The following is a 22,549-nucleotide window of genomic DNA, read 5'->3' on the forward strand; positions in this document are numbered from 1 at the left end:
GAGAAGAGAGAGTCACTCAATCACCTTCCATCGGTCCTCCCACGTACTTTCACCGCACAAATGAAATGGTTTATTTTTATTTTCATTTTATTCATTCATTTAGGTCGGGAAAAAATACCGAGGTCATGACCTCGGTGTCCTCAATGGTAGTTACGGCCTTGCCCGTGACGACTACCAATATTTGTAAGCGACTTTACAAAAACACAAGCCTGAAGTCGTGGACCTGACAAACCTGCTTGTGAATACCCGCCCTACTCTGCCTCTGATTGGTTTATGATGAAATTTTCCTCTCCCTAAGCCAATCATCATCACTTATGCTTCCCCCTCACCTGCCCTCACCAAAGAAGAAACACTTTAAAGCTCCGCTGAGAAGGAGCTGGTCTGAGTGAAAGCCGCTTCAGTGAACTGAAGTAAAGCCGAGTAACGGCGCATTTTATTGTGAGTAACCATAACGGCGTTATAACGGGGGAGACAGTAACTTTTGTGATTAGTCGTTACTGAAAAAAGTAGTGCCGTTAGTAACGCTGTTATTTATAACGCCGTTATTCCCATCACTGGAACTGATTATCAATATAGTTCACATCTGGTTGACAGACTAATCCGGAACACCCTCATACATTACTTCTTCCCAAATTCTTTGTATAAATACTGACCCTTTCCTTTCTTGCCTTTACATTTAGCTTCTCTCTGCTGTGTTTAATTTTTCTTTGCAAGGATTTTTCAAGTTTGACCTTTTCTAACAAATTGTACAAGGGATGGAAAACAGCCAAAGTCAGCCTATGGGACAAAAATATTTTTAGTAACTTCCAGTGGAAATTGACTTAAAGGTCTAGTGTGTAGGATTCATTAGCATCTAGTGGTGAGGTGCAGACCTGAAACATGTGCCTAGCGTGTAGGAGAACTACAGTGGCTGATTTGAAAAAAGGAAATGGGAATGGCCTTATCAAGAGCCAGTGTTTGGTTTGTCTGTTCTGTGCTACTGTAGAAAGAACATGGGTTAGTTCAGGCAGGACATGATATCAAGCTCAGCTCACATTTCAGCTACATCAGCTGATTTCAAACAGCCAATCAACTGATGGAGCAGCTGATTGATGGAAGGGAGTCAGCTGATAGGTCACATGATTCCTTTCTATGCAACCAATTGGCAAATCTCATTCAGGGCGCCCTATTTAAACTGCTGTAGACTGCCTTCTGTTGCTGCTTCTTCTGCAAGCTGCTTTGCAACCTGCCTCCACCCCAGCTCCTCCTTTTCATGCTGTGTCTGACTTATAAATTTAATTTCTGTTTGTCATTGATGCTGCTCTGTTCTGGTCTGGGGGTCTTTGCTGCTGCTCTCCCCGCCTTAGGCTTTCCATGTGGATGCATGGAAGGGCAGGGAGGTTTGCTCTCTCTGTCTCAGGCTTTCCTCATTTGCACATGGAAGGGCAGAGAAGTGTGCTCTCTCCACACCTTAGGCTTTCCACGTAGGTGCGTGGAAGAGGCTTTCTGTGTAGTAGAAATACCACATATAATACTACAAATGGAAATAAAGTTTTCTTTGTCTAAAGTGTTCCCGACTAAACGATTCTTATTTTCAGGTTGATTTTAGACCACTGAAAACATAGTAATGAATATTATATACAATATCTGCCAAAACATGCCCCTAAATCCTACACACTGGACCTTTAAACTTTCTTGATTCATGTCCAGAAAATTGCTGAAAGAAATTAATCTGCACTGTGATCAAATGTAAATGTCATTAAGATTGAACAATGTTTTGACTGACTTGAGTTCCTCTGCTCTCCATCAACAGTCCTGATTTGTGGATTGGCTGGCTTCTCTGACTTCTACAATGCTGATTGGCTGCAGCATATCCTCAGGCTGCAGGATGAGGAAGTGGGCTGCTTTGGGAGAGACAGTAAGTGTTTTTTTTACAGCAATTTAGTCGTAAAAATGACCTTGCCTTGTATCGATGCTTCACTCTCAAACTGTGTTCAGACTAATGCACATCTGGATTTTTTTCTTTTCGGTCTGTTTAGATCAGAGGTGATAATCTTCTTCCTAGCTTGTCTATTTATAGATACATGAGCTCCAAAACACATCTAATGTGGTTCATGTTTTTTTTTATCACACGTAAACCAAAAAAAAGTGTTTTACCAGGTGGCGTAAATGTAGACTTATTTGTTATTTAGCAGTCTGAGCACTCTGTTAACAGCCTGAACCAGAATACGATTATTAGCTGGATAAAATGGATTAAGAGTTTATCTCCTCCGCTGTGTTTTTTTCTCAGAGAGCATCATCTCTCAGATCATCGGAGACGAGCTGCTGGAACAGCTGCAGCCTCACAGGAGAGTAAAGAGGAGGGAGAAAATACTTCCAGGTCAGTTTGTGACTGATGAATCTAATATAATTTATAAGTCTGTCATCACACAGAGAGCTTTCACTGCTGAGAATCACATATGGTGTGTATCAACACTTTTGCTCCTGTACAATATTTTGGGACCTAATCACATACCAGTGCTCTCTTTTCCCCAGAATTTGAGTTTCACCTGTATCTCCATATTTAAAATCACTATACCACAAATGCAAATTTTTTTTATGTAACTTGAGGCAACTGGTAACTCACAGCAGAAGCAATGAATTTGACAGGACCTTAACCACAGACAAAAATATATGGTTGTTTGTAGTACTGAATGTACTCTTGAAACTATTTCTCTTCATTTATTTTATTGTCTTTTGTAATGTTTTATGTTTTTCATTTTTTTATTTGGTGTATTGTTTATGGAACAAAGTCTTACAGAGTCAAAACAAACATCCCCACAGGGACATTCAAGTGTATTTTAATCAAAGCTGCCAAAAACATGCAAGTGTCCTAGTTAGTGTCAGCAAGTTGTGCAAAAATTACAAATGAATGAATGCTGAAGATGGACAGGAGTCAGTGATTGCTGTTGCTGTGAGATGGGTTAGTTTGAATCAAGGTATTATAGCTCCTGTTTCTTCAATTCCAATTTTCCCTATTTTCTTTTAACTCCTCCATGGTTTGCACTTCTCTTTTTTCACTATCTGTACTATTACTTTTGAAAGCAGAGGTCCTTTTACTGCTAATACTTGTTGACTTTCAGCTAAGTAAAATTTTAAATGCAGAATTGTGACTTGTAAAGAATGTATTGGAGCATTTTATGACTGTGGTTTCTCTCCTCCTCCTCTGTTTCTGTCTCATCTCTCAGATGGCTGTTCCAGTCATATGACAGCAGTGGCTGTCGGTGCTCTGGGAGGATACCTTAATTACTACCTGACAGAACAGGACATAACAAAGAGGCCACTCTCCTGAACGTCCCAACCACCACCCACCCTCTTCGTGGGTGCATTCACACGAGCAAAACGTTGTAGATCATCAGACAGAGGTGCTCTTCACGGTTGGACTCCCGACACAATGTTACTTTATGAACATAAGTCGTAAGATGATGAAAATGCTTAATAAAATGCTGGGATGTGGGTGCTTGGCACAAAATGGAGATTTTCCTTCTACCTTTTTTTTCTATATTGTATTCTATGATTATAATGAGGAAGATGCTTTACTCACCGTATGCTGAATCTGCTTTGCATCTAATTAATTCTAAATGAGATGTCTTTTGAAAGTAGCGATGCTCCAATCCAACAAAACCATCAGAATATACTCCTCACAAATAACTTGAGCAGCTGAAAGAGTTAACGTGATCTCCAGGCAGCTCATGTTGCTGTCCATGTGGAGCTGGACATGGTTGCAGCTGTTGTCTCCAGATACAGTAATGTAGGCTGTTATTTGGCCTGTGATTCAACAAGCTAGCTAAAGAATTTAACTGTTTTTTTCTAAATGAAATCAGGGTAAGCCAATGGGTCAGACTTAGCTTTTTGACTCACAGCTTTTTAACCAGTTTTGTAAGTTATGGTCAAAGGGATACACAGTGATAGTGTTAACTGTGATGTAATCTCCTGGTTGGTAGTTTCTGACTGAATTTGACATTTCAGGCTGCTCTGTGATCATTCAGAGACAAAAAGTTTGCAGAGGATGGAGACCTGCCCAGAATTTAGGTGGAAAAGACACCTGTTGATTTTGGAGTATGACAAGATGTGATGAATTAAAGGAGAAATATTGTACAGTATCACCTGGTTCTTATTCTAGTAATTGTGCATAAAATGGGAACGCTAGTCCCCAAATTCAGACATCAGAAAGGTGTTAGGTATTTCAGATGATGTTTAATGATCTGACAAGCAGTTTGTTTAAAGCATACTGATCTTTAGTAGTGGTTCTTTCAGGGTCTTTTCTGTAGGATCTGTCTGTAAACATGCTTATCAACAGGTTAATATTAGCAACCATTAAAAGCTTGATTGGAGCATCCCTATTTGAAAGGCCAATTAAAATTTACTGTAGCCTTAAAGAAAAACTTCACAAGTTGTTTTTTTTGTCCAAAAATAACATTTTTATTTTAAATTAAATTATGTTTTTTCTTCTCACAAACATTTTATTGACTAAATATAAAGCCAAAAGAGAGGGCCAGAAGGCAGCTGCACAACCAGCACTGACCAAGAGGATATATGCATGAACTATGAATGTCTGTAGATGAACTTACTGTACATACAGAATGTTATCATGTATTTCATGTTAGAAGAAAAAACAACCAATAAAAAAGTCTGCTGTATGTAAACAAATGTTATTCTCTACAATAGTATATAAATAGTAGTTATTAATGTAAATAATCTCTGATCACATTACTGGCTGTAAGAGTCTGTCAAGTGGAGCTTTTGTCGGAGCAGGAGGCCTTATAACGTGAGAAAGAACACAAGCTGGTTATGTAAGATCTGTTGGAGCCATCATTCTGCCAAAACTGCCCCAGCTCAACTCAACATCAACATACAAGCTTCCCTTGGGGTGTGTGTGTGTGTGTGTGTGTGTGTATGTGTGTTGAGACAGAGGAAGGCAGAGTGAGTCCCAAAAGAAAGTCAAGAACTGGAAATAGTTTTTATTCCCAGAGATTTAAAGTGCGCACAGCAGGCCTTAATGTATGCCCAGTGTCTCTTGATTCCAGTCAAGTCCAGTCCATTATTCTCTGTCAAAAACACTGACACAGAGAATAATCAGTGATTTTACTGATCTGGTAAAAACCTCACACATAACAGTGACACCTGTGTGATGACGTCACTTGTTCCAGCCAATGACCTCGTAGAACAGCGCCTTAAGCAGTCGAGCCTCATAGGTGACGGTGTTCTTGCCAATGTGAATGCGGGTCTCCTCCAGAGGCTGCTCAATGATGGCGGGAACCTCCTTACCGTACGCTACAGGTGAGACAGATTAGTGTTAACTCAAACTAAACAACATATAAAGGTCTGCTAGCATCTACTTAAGGTGGAAACAGAGTCCTGCATTGGGGTGGGTACCCTGACTCGCAAAGGGTGATTTGTGTTTGGTATTTGTGCGTCGGATGATACATGTATTAAAATATTATGAGATACATTTTAATCCTCTGTCTGCTGACTTTGTGTGTCAGCTCTGTCTTCTGTGCCACTTGGATAATGAAAGCTGCATCAATCAGGTGTGTTAGTTAATTGTAAAGATGTGTTGCTCAATATTATGAGAATTAGAAAAAAATATTACTATTACTACTATATTACTTTAATTTTAAAATATTTTAGTTTCACATGTATAAATGTCCCAAAATAAACACTTTTCAAATGTGCTGCCTAACCAAATAATTTGAACAGCACATGGTTATTGTAGGATTTGTGGTTTCTGTTTGGGCTGCAGATCTTGTGTGGATGGGTTGGGTTGGGTTGCATAACTAATTGGTCAAGTGGGGGCAGGCATGGCATTGCAAGTCACGGTGTCGGTTTGGAAGTGGATCTTTAAAACCAGACCTGTGCAGGCCTCTAGGCTGAAATGTTGGTCACACCTTGCATTATAGGTTTCCTGAGGATTCTGTGGTTCTTAAAGCCTGACACACCAAGCCAACGATCAGCCATCAGTCAAAGCTTGGCCTTTGGGTGAGCATCTGCCGCCCTCATTGGTTGCCCCTCGTAGCCCCGTCAGCTTTTTTTGCACGATTCAACATGTTCAACATGCTGAATGTTGAATCAGCTTCAGCACAATGGAGCTTGTTGGTGAGCTCAGCGCATGAGAAGTCATAAAAGAAGTCTCTGTAAATTTAATAAAAATCTGACCAGAATTTGACCAGATGACCAGATTTTTACATTTATTGCATGGAGGTGGAAACTGTGACCTGCTGGTGGTGCAGGAGTAAAATTGATGAAATTAATGCATACTTCATGAAAATCTGAGCAACATACCTTGGATGGACAAAATTTCAGTACATGCTGCTACACCTGTCAATGTTGCTGTTCTTATCTTGCACATATGCAGTTTCAGTGATAACAGCGGCAGCTTTACGCCTCAAAATGCTGAGTCATTTCTGAAACAATGGGGCCTGGATTTCAGACAGAAGTAGGCAAAAGCAGATTTTCACTTACACTGTTATATTTGATCAACTGTAGCTAGCTAGCTAATTGAACATTAGCTTCATGAGTGGATGAAAAGGTTGTCTCCATCTGACTTTAGGTTTCCAACTGACTTGTTTTAAAAGAGAATCCTTTAAAAGGTAAATAATATGCAAGCTGATGGTCTTGGAAGGTGTGCATGGTTACTACTATAGGAAGTTAGCTAGTTAGCTGGAAATAGTTACAGTTGCTGAACTATTTAGTTAATGGTCAAATATAACCTGATGGTGACACTAGGGGGAGCTCATGGGATCATGGGCTGCAAAATATGCATTCAAAAACAGAATGATAATAATTTAAAAACTGATGAGTGAAATAAGTTGTATTTGGAATCAGCACATCTATATGTCATTACTCAAAGTACTGATGGTGGAGATAATATCGGTACTGTTACTGCAGCAGTCCAGCATTTTGCAGGTGTTTGTGTGTGTGTGTGTGTGTGTGTGTGTGTGTGGGTGTGACTGCTGCTCACCCTCGCAGTGTTCCAGGAACTGGATACACTCCTGTACCACAGCGTCCCTCAGCATGACCATGTGTTTGGACATGTTCTCCAGCAGAGAGAGGAAACAGCGTTTGGCGTAGAACCATGTGTCCGTCCCCAGCTACACACACATCCAGACACACACAGTCTTTAATGTTCCTTGCTGTTGTACAACAAGTTTTGGGTTACATGTATAACAATACTTTAAATGTAAGTATCATTAATGTAAATAAAAGTGTTGCTAATGTTTTGCTTTAGTTGTAGTTATGGTTCGACTTTACAGGATGGTACGTGACAATGACGTCTTCCTTCTGTTTGAAGGAATCGGAGTTCAGACGTGATACTCAGGTTGGGAGAAGCTGGCGTGACTGTGTGGCTGCCAGGCTTCAAATTCCTGAACTCAGCTCTGCTTTTACCATGAATGTGACTGTGTGGTGGTGATTGTTGTGAGGATGAGAGGGGGAAACACTCAGGATGACGGCTTGTGTTCTCAGCTGGAGCTTAGTGGACTCAGCTGCAGCCAGAGTCTGGTGTTGTAACTGGATAAGATCAAAAGGTCCCAAAAAGAGCAGCTCAGCCTCAGAGAAGACCCTCAGCGAGAGTCCTGGAGGGCCCAGGTTTATATTTTTGGTTCAAAACTTAATGCCTGTCTTTCAAATGTGACATTTTAATAATAAACACTCTCATAGTTTTGTGTATGATCCGCTGTCCATCATTGAGCCTGTGAAACAGTGAAAAGATGCCTGCTGCCATTTAAATATGCTTTGAATGTAACCTGTCATTTAGGCATTGCTACAAACTATCAGAAAACCCAGAGAACTAATAAATGGCTGACCTTTTTATTGTAAGGCTCCAGGCTCTTAATGACACGAGAGATGCCAAAGTCGTAGTTCCCCTTGGCACAGTACAGTGTCCTGAAAGAAAACAAAACTTCAGACAAAGCAGTGATAAGAGATCATTTTAATCAACATCTATTTCCTTTTTCTGTCTGCATGGTTGAGCCTGGAGATCCATTCTTGACTTCGGAAAAGATACAGAATATGTGAATATATACTCTAAACTCAAGTTTCTTCCTTCTTCTTATTCATCGAATAGAACTTGCTTATGTGTCACATGACCTGACTTAGTACCATACTCAGCTCAGTTGATGACACTGAGGCAAGGTGAATTTACTGAAAAAGACTGTGGAATATGGTTGACAGTTGCAGAAAAGGCTAGCAAGTGAACTTTGAGTCACAATATTTTATTACAGATTTGGATAGTTCTTTAACTGTAAGGTGCCTTTTGTTTTTTAATCCCTTTCAATAAGTCTGCTTGTATACATTTAACCTTAGTGTCATTTCACCTTAAGTGAGCAAACCCAGTCATGTGATTGGCTGTTTGCTCATTCAGAACAAAGTATCACACAGTTTTAAAAAACATACTGGATTATTTTAATACTAGTTCATGGTTATATTACATATTTTGTATATATTTATTAAAATGACTTTCTACATTAAAGCTTACAGTAAAGATATATAGATGGACAGGTTGATAGTCTTAATTGTTTCAGGGGTAGAATTTGTTTTGAAAGCCAGGACACTAAAAACATATAAGGCATAATATGAACAAGTGGTCCTAAATTCATGAGGAGCAGAAAAAAATGAGGTGCACAGAGCGATGCAAAATCAGATTATAAAAAGCTTCAGTCAAAACTCTCTGCTACTAAAAAAGTACAAGCAGGTCCTGAGTCAGTTTTTCCAGCAGGATTAGTGAAAAGCAGCAGCCACAGCTGGAACTCACCCGATCACCAGGTTGACAATGCAGAGGTGGAAGACCTTCTTTTCGGGGTCGTCGTAGGAGATCTGCTCCTCCTCTTTCTCAATCTTTCTCATTAGCTCTTCAGCCTGTTTAAGGAGGAAACAGAGGAGAGACAAATTCATACTGTGTACTTCAGAAAAAAGTGACAAAAAAAATGACACAAGGCAGAAAAATGTTAATTAACCCTAAAAAAGTTCCCCCCATACAAACACACAAAGCAAAAACATCTACAGGCAACACATGAAAGTTAACTTATTTGCTTTAGCAAAGTTAGCAAAAGTACATGAGTATTATACAGAACATACTTACAGTAAAGTATCACATGTAAAAGCAGTGCTGAAAAGTCGTATACAGATCCTATATTGAATTAAGTAACAACACACCTTACTAACACTCCATTACAGGTAAGAGCCCTGATTTTAAAATTTAACTTAAGTTAAAGGACAAAATCTTTTAGCAAAATGTACTTAAAGTTTTAAAATTAAAAGTAGTCATTATGCAGAATGGTATTATACTGTATTATATATCGTGACAGTGAAAATAAATTTGATGATTTACCATGCTTTTTGCATACATTTATTATATTATCACATACTGTATATGATTATTTAACAACTGAAAACACTGAGCCAACTCTTTGCACAGTACCTCCTCATTCTGGCTGGTCAGGATGTAGGACACACACAGGTTGGCCAGGACCACAGCGCTCACATTCAGGATCTACAGTGAAACACACACACACACACACACACACACACACACACACACACACACACACACACACACACACACACACACACACACTTTGGCTCATTTTGCAGAATATTTCCAGCCAGCACTCGGACCTTTAAAAACCTTTAAACCTTTAAATGACATGAGCACCACTGCAAACAAACAAGTCATATAAAATCCCCACACAAAAGTAACAGCAGAAAATCATCAAAACAGATGTCATGCACACTTGCACAGACGTAAAGACACTGCAGGGGAACCAATACATTGCTGTTTGGTCTCTAGTTTTACCGAGGGTTTGCACTTGCAGGGACACTCCTGAATGTTACACTGCTCCACCTGGACAGAAAGGCAAACTGTAAACACTTACTCCTGACCTCAGACTGTCAGTGGTGCTGATTAACAACTTTGTATTTGAAGATTTGCTTCAAAATACAATAAAGTGTTAATGCATTTTTCTCAGTAATGAAGCTTGCACTTATACTCTGAATCTCCCTCCACATATTTCTTCATATTCTTCATGATTGTGACCAGCCATCTTGAAACACTCACGTTATCGTAGTGCTTCTTTACGATGGGCTCGTAGAAGCCGATGGCCTCCTTGTACTTGTTCTGCATGAAGAGCACGTGGGCTACGTTCAGCTTCCATGTGTCGTCCTCATTACAGACCTCCACTGACTTGCGGAAAATCTTCTCCACCATCTGAAAGTTCTCCCTGTTCCAGTAGATCTTGGCCTGAGCCATCAGGACCACAATGTACCTGCGACCGGGTCAATTACATGATGAATATGCTTTTGTATTTCTCTAAGACAGTTCTTTGCTGTAATTTAACTAACTGGACTGATGCCTTTGGTTAAAATTGTGAAGCATAATATGTAGAGTATTCGTGTCCTGTGATCTAAATGATATGTCAAAGGTTTCTTTTTTAAGCTCCAAACAACACATTTCTTCTTGTTATTGTTACTTCTTGCATGGCCTGAACATTGGTATATGAATAATTCAAGATTCAAAGGTTTCATATGTCACTGGCTTATACAACATGTGCAGTGAACTACAGGGTGGCATGCTCTGGCAGCTGTGCTAAAAAGGCAAGTGTCAAATAACAATAATTAGAGCAAAAGAAAGAACTAAGGGTTGGATATCTACATAAATATATGATTTATAGGTATTAAAATGGTTCAGGCGTATAGGTAGGCAGTGCAATTTCTCATGTGTCATGTTAAAATATTTAAAAATGTTCAAATATTGGTGCAAGATATCAGCAATCAGACTCCTAACTATTTTTCCATCTGTTTAAAATGCATTCAAAATACCTTACTTCCCACATCTCAGCACTGTGTGTGTAAGTGTGTGTGTGTGTGTGTGTGTGTGTGTGTGTGTGTGTCCCCTCACTTCTCCTGCATCAAGTCGTAGTCCTGCAGAGCTTTCTTCTGCACTTCATCGTCTCGAGCCAACCTGGCCTCCTGCACCTTGGAGAAGACGGACACAAACAACAGTCAGCCAAAACTCCCTGAGCTTCTTTACATCAAAATCTATACTTTCTTTATAATTACAAGTTACAACGTATTGGGAAAAATCCCTGAAAGGCCAACTTTTAACTGTAAAAAAAGGCTGTAACTCAGCAAAGTGTTTCATTATGATTTGTCTGGAATGGATCAACAGACAGATAAAACTACATCAGCAGGTGTTTGTATGTCTAATATGTATTATCTACAAATTAAATATAGATATAGATATAAAAATAAACATACCTACAGTACAATACATAACAAATAAAAAATAAATATAGAAAGAAGATAAAGAAGAAGGCAGAGGCAAACAACCTGCTTGGCCAGCTTTCGTAACTGTTCTGTCAGTTTGGCGTTCATCTCATCAAACTTCCTAAAAGCCTGTGAAACAAACAGATAGTAAATTAATTTCAGTAATTTAAAAATAATCAAAATTACAAAGTCAGCACAGATAGTTTTGTGCACATCCATCGAGTGTCAGTGGGTCAGAAGCTGGATACAAAGACAATGCAATAAAAAGTACCTGCATCCTGAGAATTAAAGCTCCTCTGTAATTATTTGGTTACTTTGACCAGCTTACTCAAAATGACCCATAGAAACTTCAAATCTCATTTTGCAGGTTCCTTCCAAAACTTTTATTTCATCTCAAGTGGTTTAAACATGTTTGACCAAATGAAACTGGTAACGTTTGAAGTGTGAAAGTGTGATGTCCACGTTTCAAAATTCGAATCAATTCAAGTCCCTGCTTTCAGGAACCACCAAAGTGCAATGTTTCATGCAACTTAAACTGGCTCGTTAGTTTTAAAAATATTTATCCCTGGGACCAATGGACATCCTCTTAGCTACAGTATATACACCAATTGTTCAACCATTTTGGGGCAACTGTACAAGCTGTTAACACAAAAGTGACATATTGTCACCTTATAAAAGAATTTATGAGCAAACCCTTGCCTGTTTAAACCAGCTTTACGATCGTTTCCTGACAACAGCGGAGTACTACTGTAAAAGAGTTCTGAGACTGAATCATGCAGTAAATGTGTAAAAAACAAACCATTGAGCTGAAAGATGCTAAAACACTGAGGAGAAATGCAGGGTTGATGATACTTCTCTGGGAGTTTGTAACTACTAATACATTACACACAGTCATTTAATCCATTGCAGCTTTGATGATAAAATGTTTTTCAATACCTCCTCTGGTGCTGTCTGGCAGGTCAACAAAGCATCAAGAAACTCATACATGTACTGAAAAGGACAAACACACAATTAATATGGATCCTGTCATGAGAAACCTGTCATGATTATTTAGTCAAGGGACATTTTGCATTTTTATATTTGTGTAGGCAAACAGACACACAAAAATAGGGCTCCTGAAGTGTGAATTAGGACCTGGTGTGATTGTTAATAAAAACATATGAATCAGTCCAGTAACTTACTGGCGAGAGGAACTTGTAGGTGAGATGGGCGTTCTCTGCCAGGACATCAGCTGCCAGGTCAAAGTACTGACAGAGAGAAAGAGAGAAAGATCCAGCAGAGACATTAATACCATTTTAATGAAAGACTCACACCTCTCTGTGTGTTTGGACCCCTTTCCAATAAGACTCACACCACATGATGCCAAATCCTTTTCAAAACACTGCTACTCCCTGCATGGACTCTCACTGGTACCGTATGGTGGAAAATGCTGACACAGTCACGTCTTAGTGTAACATAGGGGTGTCATGTTTTTGAACAATAATTCTCTGTATAATGAAGACAGCTCCACAGGATGGAAACTTTCATGAAGAGCTGTTCAATCAAATATCATTCAGTATAACAAGCCTGGTATGACCAAGGTTATCATACGCAGTTGTTGGCTTTATGTAGCTGCCAAAACTATTTAGAGGGAAACTTTTAATTTACTCAGGGAAAATAAACATTCACAAACAAATCATTCTCTTCAAACAGGTGTTTCTTTTGCTGTAGAACTGCATACTGATGTATTGTAATTCTGCATGTCCTTAACAAGAATGTCAGCAGCTGTTGGAAGCTATTTATGCATCAGTATATAACGGCTGTCTTGTGTTCAGTGAGCTGCGGTCCAATGTGAGTCGGCCTTGCGTTGAAAGGAGAATTACACGAAGCGATCAGACCACAAAAAACAAAGTCAGGAGGACAGGAGGAATCTGTATTTCCAGACCGGACAGTTCAAAGTGTGTTAATCCTGTGTTTTAGATGAATCTGATGAATGATGTGTTGCACTCCTCTGGAGTCAGAATAAAAACATTTTCACTGACAGAGAGGCCCTGTCTACACACATACGGATATCTCTGAAAATGGATAACTTCCTCTACATTTTGGCCTCTCAGTCACGCACAAAGTTCTAAGTCACTAAAACGCAACTTTTTGGAAACACCTTCTAAAGTGCAGATTTTTCAAAACTCAGGTTACTGTTACTGAACATGTAAAACAAAGCATTTGGGTAACAGTGACATCATCTCCTTAATTCGTGTATGTCCATTGATGCTTCCTGTAACAACCATGTGCCAGAAACTACAACAAACAATGGCAGTCTACCAGTTGGTTTACATTTTATTAGCACTGCTTGGTCTAATGACTACTTTACATCTTCATCTAGTAATGCTGCACCACTTCATGGACAGACGGAGGCGTTTGCTACACCCAGTGTTATTTGGTCTGCCTCAGTGTTTGTGGCTTAAAGTTAACCAGAAATGACAGTTTTGGATCAGGGTGGTCAAACCAGCAGATAGTGGGACAATTTCCAGAGTGGGATTGTTGTCGATGAGGAGAAAGAAAAATTTGCATGTCAAGAGCATTATATGTATCTTTGAATGAGCTCCTTTGTCCATATATCCAAAGGGGAATCAACAGAGATGAGAGGTATTTTGGACAAGGTAGACCGTACACTTTACTACCTTTGCAACAAGAAGAGACCATGGACGACAACTAACACCTATGAGCTTTTATAGTCATATTTAAGTTGTAGTGTTGATTGAGGTATTTAATAAAACAAAGGTTGTGTGGACAGAATTCTTATTCAAAATGGAGGGGGAAAACACCATATTAAAAAATATCTGTATAAGTGTAGACAGGGCCTGAAAGCAGAGATGTTTGGTTGGATCATGGTCAGTAATGGACCATTTGACAGATAAAGTTACTTTGTGTGAATGTGGATGTTTTTCAGTCCCAAAATATAGTGTGGAATTAGTTGTGTCACAAACTTTGGGGGAAAAAAACACACTTTTGTCAAACTGCCACAGGCTGGATGTGAAAGCTCTTTGTAACTGTTAAGTCCAGCCGTCCTTAAGCAGGTAATGATTCCTTTCTCTAGAACAATTAAAGCCACAGTTGATTCAGTGTGGGACCTTTCTGCAGGCCGCCCTGTTGCGTACCTCGTGTTTGCAGTAGAGCAGAAGCAGGTTTCCAAACGTGACTGGGGGGAAGGAGGGCTGCTGCAGTAGGAAGGCCAGCTTCTCAAAACCCTCTGATGGCTTTGTGTCCATGTTCACCAGAGCCTGGTTGTGGAGCGTCACTGGGTCCAGCTCCTGCCAAAACATGCACATCACAGCATACAGTATGACACACTATGTTTCATGCCTCTGTAAAAGCATTCTCTTTGTACACTTTACAAACTATTAGGTGAAAACATTTGGGATTTTTCAGTGAATGACCCTCAAACATGATTCTGCAGTCTGTTTAGAAGCATAGAAACTGTGACAACTTTAGAAGGTACTAAATTCCACTAGGGGGCACTAATTGTACACTTTTCCAACTTTCAACTCAGGTTGAAAAGTGTCATGACTCAGTGGCAGCTACACACTGGACCAAGGACAGTGCCCCATCTGCACATTAATTTTAATGAAGCAGTTTCAAGACGATAAAACTATCATAATCACCTCCATGTAAGCCTTCACACCTATGTCTCTATCCTAATATTCTATTAATCTCTGTTATCTCCAGGCTGTTAGCAGGGCAGGTCCAGGCAGCCCTAATTCAGATTATATCAGAACAATCACACCTAACCAAGGGGTGTAGAGAATCCAGCTGCATGCATGCACACACACACACACACACACACACACACACACACACACACACACACCTCCTCTGATCTGGGCGGCATGTCTGTCAAAGCCTCCTGAGCTCCTTTCACTGCAAGGAAATACACAAAACAAAACAAAAAAGAAAGTGGTTAGCTTTATTCTATATCAGTGTTTCTCCTACACGTCTTTGGGCAATGAACAAATTATGTAAACTTAATTCAAAGAAACTCAAATAATCAACACTTAAAGGTGCCCTGTGGAGTTTTCCTTTGCTGTCTTCCTTTGCTTTCCTGTTTTCCACCACAGTGCACCATGTGTATGATTCCTGAGGCCTAACAAATGTTTTGAAAACATTTCCTTACCAATAAAACCTGCAAAGCACATTTTTATGAAAATCTAAAATCCTGTATTGTTTTCACTAGGGCTGCAGTTATAGATTATTTAAGTAATCAAGTATTTTACTAATTAATCCATCAATTAATCGAGTTATCGGATACAAAATACTTTTGTTTGAATGAATAATTGGTTTCCTTTTCAGAAGAATCAACATTTCGATTGTTTAAATTGCATACAATAATTAGGCTCCAACTGCCACTTACACCATCTGATTGCATTTTGGGGTATTTTATATATCACTGTGAGGAGGGTAGGTGTGTGTTTGTGTGTGCATTTTTGTTTGTGTGATTATCATAATAACATGAATGAAGCTCAGGATGTTACAAATTGACTGTAGCATTTTATTGTCTGTGGCTGTATCCCTAAGTTGGCTAAGTTTGCTTGAGAAATCAAAATGCTGCAGTCAATTTGTGAAAGCCTATCTAGCCAGTGTATTAACATTCTTAAAAGAGACACTTTGTCGCTTTTCAACAAGCTTGGTGTCATCGCAGTGTGTGTAGATGAATGGTGTTTCCCTCAGTGCTGCCCTGAGCTCCCTGCTCATCTGCTGGCAGGGGTCCCCAGGCAGACTTTTACTGGCGGAAGAGCAGGGAAGCTCCAGGCGCTGGCAGACCAGAGGAAGGCTGAACGTTGTTAATTTGCATTTAACATTAGTCTACATTGCAACATGTGAAACACAGTGTGCTCTATGTAGTGATGTGGATTCAAAAATTATATTCAATGATCGAGCTACTCAAGTTTCTTGAGGAGTTGTTTCAGCTCTAGTTTATACCAATATATACCAGGTTGCAGTCCTCCTCATCTTGGCTTGTAAAAACACTGCTTTATGGTGCTACTAGTGGTCAAAAACTTATTGTAACTTAGAATGAGCCATTATATCTACAAACAGAGTGGGCCCTCTTTCAGAGTCCGCCATGCTGCTCTACAGTAGCCCAGAAAGAACAAATCAAACACTGGCTCTAGACAAGGCTATTCACGTTTTTGCATCAGACACTGCAGTTCTCCTACACGCTTGGCACAAAGGAGAAGTTTCAGTTCTGCCAATAAATTCCTGCACACTAGACCTTTAAGTCACAAGGCAATTAAAAAGATGTAAACTGGCTGAAGGTTAAATCACTGTTGTGTTGTATTATTTATGGAGATGCAGTCAAAGAATTAATTCTCTGTGAATGCCCCAAGTTATGACTTTAACTGGCGTGGGTTTTTTTTGTTTTTTATAGGTTATTTTGTGAATATGAAGCACTCTCATCTCTCCCTCCAACCTTCTACTTGTATGTATATCACATGTTAAGTTATAAAGTCAGTGAGTGAGGTTCATACAGTTCTTTAGCTGGTATTCAATGGCAGCTTTGAGGTTGAAGGCTTCAATCAGGGCTGTCTGATGCAGCACCAGTGTGTTGCCCACACTGTGGACATCAATGCCCTCTGTCGTCATCCCGACACTCAGCTCTGGTGCACAGAAACACAAAGTAAGGTCATCAAATAATGTAACTAGACTCATTTAACTTAAGTCAAAATTTAAAAAGATCGAACAAGTGCATTGTTAAAAAATTACATTAAAAATGTCACTCTGACACTCTAACTCCTGTAACGAGGAGTGAGTCTGTTTGTTGAATTATCATAGATGAGAAGATTACAGTTCCAATGTGACTGGTTTTACCTGGATGTTCTCTGATGCCTCGCTCGATGATCTCCCCAATGTATTTGAGGGCCTGAGCATAGTTCTTCAGGCTGTAGTAACATAGGGCGATGTTGTAGGACAACGCTGAGAGAGAGGAGGGGCAGAAAGACAGAGATGACAAGATGAACTTAAATGGTGCCTGTAGGGATGATTTTTGACCAAATGTCGATCTGATAGCCTACCAATTTTTTTCTTAAAATTCGTGATGCTCTGATTAACGACTGCAAAGCGAACATATGATGTCATGATCAATCAATCACTGGCGCTTCAACTTAATGAGATCCCAAAGCATTTTATCTTGTGATCAGTCTAGTGACCTTTGTTGGGTGATGTGACATGTCAGCTCTTTTTCTCTGTTAAAGGTCATGTCAACGTACATAAAAATGTGCAGTATCGTGTAGCAACAGCCACTGAAGGTGTATTCATGTGTGTGTCTTTGATAACTACCTGGCACATATCCCAGCACTTGCATGGCAGACATAAGCTTCTTGCAGGCCTCCTCATACTTGCCGTCTTGGTAAAGCAAACAGCCCATATTGTAGACGTAGTCTGGGTCTTCCTGGGGCAGCTGCTCCAGCAGTGACTGTACACACACACACACACACACACACACGTACACAGAGTTAGTGCAGTTGGTAGAAAATTAATGGATGTGCATATTTGACTGCAGATAATAATGATTCAAACTGCCACCGCACTGAATGGAAATGGTATAATTTGTATGCATTAACAGATAATGCGAGAGAGCTCGTCACCTTGGCAGCAGAGTAATCTTCCTCGCAATATTTGATACAGGCTTGAAGCTTCACCATCTGTGCCAGAGAGAGAGAGGGGATAAACCAAAGGTAAAGGTAAATTGCTGGTTTGACTTTGGGGCAAATAATTACGCAATAGCATGAACTACAGACTGTGATCCAGGCATCCATAATTCATTTTCATCAGCTGGAACCTGTTTTTCCACAATAAATTCACACATACTCTGTGGGAATTACATGATGTTCCTACTTGATCTCTCATATCAATACCATGAACTTGAATTCAATTTGAAGGCAGCATTATTTTGGCTTTCTGGTGAAACAATGTGTTCCCTGTTGATGAGCTATACACATTTTTGTTTATTTCATTAGTTGTGCATTTGTGGCCCATAAGCATTTGTTAGAGCACTCCTGTTGAACAACAGCTCCCAGTGATGAAGCCCATGTAAATATAACAGATGGAGGGAACAGAGTGAAAAATTCCAATGTAAATAAGGTGGAGTTGTTGTTAAATCCAAAACAGGAAGCAGTGATTAAACACCTCAACCCAAATAGAAAACAATGCAGTGAGTCTTAGTGGAGCTGCTGAAAAGTTGGCCTTTTGGCAATACAAGGTTTTCACCTCATCCTGCTTTTTGAGCCTGGCAGTGTGTACGCGCTGTACCTTGATGTGACTGCTGGGGTTGTCGAGCACGAAGGAAGCCTTCAACGCCTCAGGATAAGCACCAGCTTTATAAAGCGACTGGGCATAGTACACCTTGTACTCCTCCACCTCTGGATGCAGCTGGGTGAGCTGCTCATAGCACTCCGCAGAGTTGGTGAAGTCCTGGATGTGATAGTAGCAGTAACCCAGCAGAGACAGCGCTGCCCTGGACTGTGACACAATTAACAGACAGAGTGAGCTAAACTGACAGTCGTCTGTAGTGTTTGTAATATGAGGCTGTGTGGATAAACAAAAACACACCATCTGAGCTGTTCACAAAGCATCTACAACAACAATTAAATATTAAATGGAATGTCTGTCAAATATTACAGCATAAAATGTACTTTTAAAAACTGTTTTTTTTTTTTTAAATAAATATAAATCATAAATAATCGATTTATATAAATGAGCATAACCTGTATTTTTTAAAATCATACAATAGATTTTACATTAAAGACTAAATCACATCATTGCCATTAGGGCTACAAATAAAGATGATTTTTATTATTGATTCATTTGGCAATTAGTTCTTTGGTTAATAAATTGCTTTGTCTATTATATGTGAGAAAATACACTGTAGTCACAATTTTCTTGAGGCCCATTGCAATGTCTTTAAGTGTCTTGGTTTGTCCATCCTATGGTACCAAAGCCCCACAATCATTTTCATTATCGATTAATCTGTCAATTATTTTCTCAATTGATTGATTATTTGTTACGTCAATAAAAAGGCTAGTACAAGTAAATATTTGGCATTTTCTAAGAGATATTTAAATAGTAAACAACATTTTTTTTATTGATCAATTAATATATTACTCATTTTGGCTTTATTTGCAATGAAATAAAGCAGAAAAATCAGCAAATCCTTGCATTTGTAAAACTGCCAGTGAATTTGGGGATTTGCTTTGAAAAGTGACTTAAACAATTGATTGATCATCAAAAATATTTGAAGCTTAATTTTCTGTCGATTAAGTAATTGTCTCGATTTAAGGTAACGTTAATTCAGTTACATTATAGGCTCAATATTTGTAGTAACAGACTTATAAAAGACCTGCAGACATCCTGAAAGATATATCCTACCGTTATACGTGTTTCACACAGTTTCAAACACTCACCTTCGTGTGTTTTTGAAGTTGGCCGTTCAGGATATGAATTGCCTCCACATACTGGCCGTCTTTAATCTAAAAGACAGAAAATTAACTATGATATGATGATAGTTAATACAGCATTCCCAATAACTATTGTTCACATTGGCGTAATCTAGCAGGGAAACTGCTGCTGATACAATCTGTTTAAAATGACGTTATGTGGAGTCTAACGTTAACTTTAGTTCACCATTTCATAACGTTACGCTGAACTACAGTTAAGATATTCTTTTGTGACGCAGTACCGATAACGTACAATAATACAGCAAAAGTTTAACTTTTAATGTGTATTTCGTATTTGTTGTATTAAATGTATGCTGAATTTACATGCAGTCAATCGCAATTCCGAGGGTGTTATATATCGAGTGCGTGCTTCTCAATAAAGTAAACTAATAAACACTAAATTGAACGACTTCTGACTGGAGTTTCGGCCCGAGCTAACGCCGCTAGCTGACCAGTAAGATAAGAGGCTAACCTCAACCAAAAGGACAATATTCTCACCAGTTTGTAGATTGTAGACGTGTACTCTCCGTCTTTTATAGTTGTCATGGCTTCACACGAGTAGTTTTAACGACAACAAATCACTTGTAACGTGATGTGTTTCCAAAATCTGAAATAAACCATCTGGCTAGCTTCTGTTTGGTGGACGGATGGAGCGCATAGGAGCTGTTACTAAGCAACCGGACAGACCGGAAGTAGTCTATTTGACAGACGTGTTTGAAAACCAATCGTATAGAAGAAACAAGTCCCGCCCTCCAACCTTCCATTTTTTCCCTCCCAAACCTTTATTTAACTGTTGAGTACTGCCACACACTGTAACTTTATGTAAAATCCACGTTTTCCGTTAAATGTCATGTATGTAAATTATTTTTCATTTGTTTTTATTTTATTTAAAAGGACAAGTAGCTAGGTCAAGAGCAACCTGTAAATCTCAAAGATGCATCTCAACCTTAATTCAGTATTCACCCTGAAACCTGGGGTGAACCCCCACAAATGTGTAGCAACCCTGTGAGTTTGCACTTTAAAGGAAAGGTTCAGGTCCTTCTTAGGCTATCTGAGGGTGAAAAAAATAAATAAAAGATAGGGACACCAGCTGCATGCAGTTAGCCACCAGGGTGTAGGCAGTCTATATGACTGCTGCTTCATGTTTTCTTCACTGGAAGGGCCACTAGAAGACACTTCTTGCACATTGGGTCACCACAGAGAGAATCTTATAACGTTTTATGTACCAACAGGGTCTCCAAGAAGGCTGCTTTTTAAAAAACAACAACAAAAAAACAGGCCTGTATTGTTTTAGTACATTGTAAGATCTTTTTACCTATTAAAAACAAAATAAAACATGGCTTTAACACTATCTGATTCTTGGTTTATGATAATTATATTATTATTAATTCTTTAAATAAACCTATTATATGATTTGGATATCATTTAATAAACCCTTTTGAGGAAAGGTAAGACCATATCAAAACAAAAGAAAGGACAAATTTAAGTTTTTGAGTTTTTTTTAAATCCTCAAACAGTTAATAAAACAATTAAAACCTTCTTACATATATCAATTACTATCTTCCTTAATTACCCTAAAATTTGCATCTTAACTGAAGAATTCAGGTCCTTTAAAGTACTAAGTAAAGTGTAGTTACCTGTATTGTTATTTTGTACATTTTAACTATTAAAATACTCTTAAAAGGAAAGGTAGGACTGACTTAAATCAAAACCCCTCGAATTTTCACCTTAATCAAAATTCAAGGTCCATTTATAGTACAAATGAAGGTGTACCTGCAACAGTGACCCAGCAGACTCAGGCTGTCTGAGGGGCAGAAAGAAAACTACAAGGGGCACCAGCTGCATGCGGTGGGGCACCAACACATAGAAGGTTTTCTAGAATGTAGGGTGTTTTCTTCGCTCGAAGGGCACCTCATCACATTTTCACAAATATCCCTACAGACATTTTTAAATTAATACTCATGAATAGAAACACAGCAGCCTGATTCTTTCTTTCTTTCTTTCTTTCTTTCTTTCTTTCTTTCTTTCTGTCTTTCTTTCTTTCTTTCTTTCTTTCTTTCTTTCTTTCTTAGCACAAGCACAGACTGGTAAAAATCAACAGTGATCGCATATTTGAAGGATTCAGGATGTGACTGTGATGGATCACAGCAAAGAAGAACACATACAACCCTGTACTTCCACACAGTACTTGTGAGGACCCTCATTGACATATTGCATTCCTTAGCCCCATCCTAACATAAACCATCACAACTACAACCCCACCCTGATGCCTGTGCCTACTCCAACCCCAAGTTACCATCATATGGGACCAGAAACTCACAAGCAAGTGAAAGAGACTCAAACAAAGCAGGGTTGTGAAGGAGGAGATGCTTGGATCGTCATCTTATTCCCTAAAGCAAATTCTATATCCTTTTAATATCTTTAAGATTTTTATAAGGACCCTAACCCTTATATAATTAAGAGACCGCCTTTCCTAAACCTAACTCTAACCTAAACCTTAAAACCAAGTCTAAACCCTCAAAAAGCCTTTAAAAGTCTGTCTGAAGAACTGGCCAAAATGCCCTCACTCTCAAGGTCTAAAACTCATACAGGCTCTCGCAAAGATAGACATACCAATACATGCCAGAAACACACACACACACACACGCACACACACACACACACAGAGTAGTCAAAACAGATGAAACCAACCAAGGTGCTGGAACTTCGCCTCAAACCTAAACCACACTGTACTGACCACTGGGCCTCCATAATGATGGTGGAAATAGTAGATGCTGTGTGTGTGTGTGTGTGTGTGTGTG

At 39.1% G+C, this 22,549-nt stretch overlaps 2 protein-coding genes across 5 annotated transcripts in view; one reads left to right on the top strand and one right to left on the bottom strand.

The window, feature by feature from the left end:
• The window catches only part of c18h16orf89 (chromosome 18 C16orf89 homolog), a 19,655-nt gene extending 16,161 nt beyond the window's left edge, over window positions 1-3,494 (top strand). The window contains exons 6-8 of the mRNA XM_050069573.1: window positions 1,793-1,897; window positions 2,270-2,359; window positions 3,207-3,494. Of these exons, the coding sequence (XP_049925530.1) occupies window positions 1,793-1,897; window positions 2,270-2,359; window positions 3,207-3,310 (299 nt within the window). The 3' untranslated portion in view covers window positions 3,311-3,494. The remainder of the gene's footprint in view (window positions 1-1,792; window positions 1,898-2,269; window positions 2,360-3,206) is intronic.
• A 918-nt stretch (window positions 3,495-4,412) lies between these two features.
• flr (fleer) lies at window positions 4,413-20,415 on the bottom strand. 4 transcript variants are annotated; one of them, XM_050069563.1, is made up of 20 exons: window positions 20,247-20,415; window positions 19,716-19,781; window positions 18,565-18,774; window positions 17,901-17,957; window positions 17,593-17,728; window positions 17,125-17,229; window positions 16,785-16,913; window positions 15,128-15,177; window positions 14,418-14,570; window positions 12,462-12,527; window positions 12,217-12,270; window positions 11,344-11,409; window positions 10,913-10,989; window positions 10,073-10,280; window positions 9,812-9,859; window positions 9,437-9,508; window positions 8,771-8,874; window positions 7,824-7,902; window positions 6,980-7,109; window positions 4,413-5,292 (listed from the first exon to the last, which is right to left on the bottom strand). In XM_050069563.1, exons 1-20 carry the CDS (start codon window positions 20,292-20,294, stop codon window positions 5,156-5,158), a joined length of 1,995 nt encoding a protein of 664 aa, XP_049925520.1. In that variant the 5' UTR covers window positions 20,295-20,415; the 3' UTR covers window positions 4,413-5,155. The 4 variants fall into 4 exon arrangements, with proteins under 4 accessions (XP_049925520.1, XP_049925521.1, XP_049925522.1 ...); XM_050069564.1 differs by lacking the exon at window positions 9,812-9,859; XM_050069565.1 differs by lacking the exon at window positions 6,980-7,109.
• Between the last annotated feature and the right edge of the window lie 2,134 nt (window positions 20,416-22,549).

The sequence above is a fragment of the Epinephelus moara genome, chromosome 18 (assembly GCF_006386435.1).
Source record: "Epinephelus moara isolate mb chromosome 18, YSFRI_EMoa_1.0, whole genome shotgun sequence".
Taxonomy (NCBI): Eukaryota; Metazoa; Chordata; class Actinopteri; order Perciformes; family Serranidae; genus Epinephelus; species Epinephelus moara.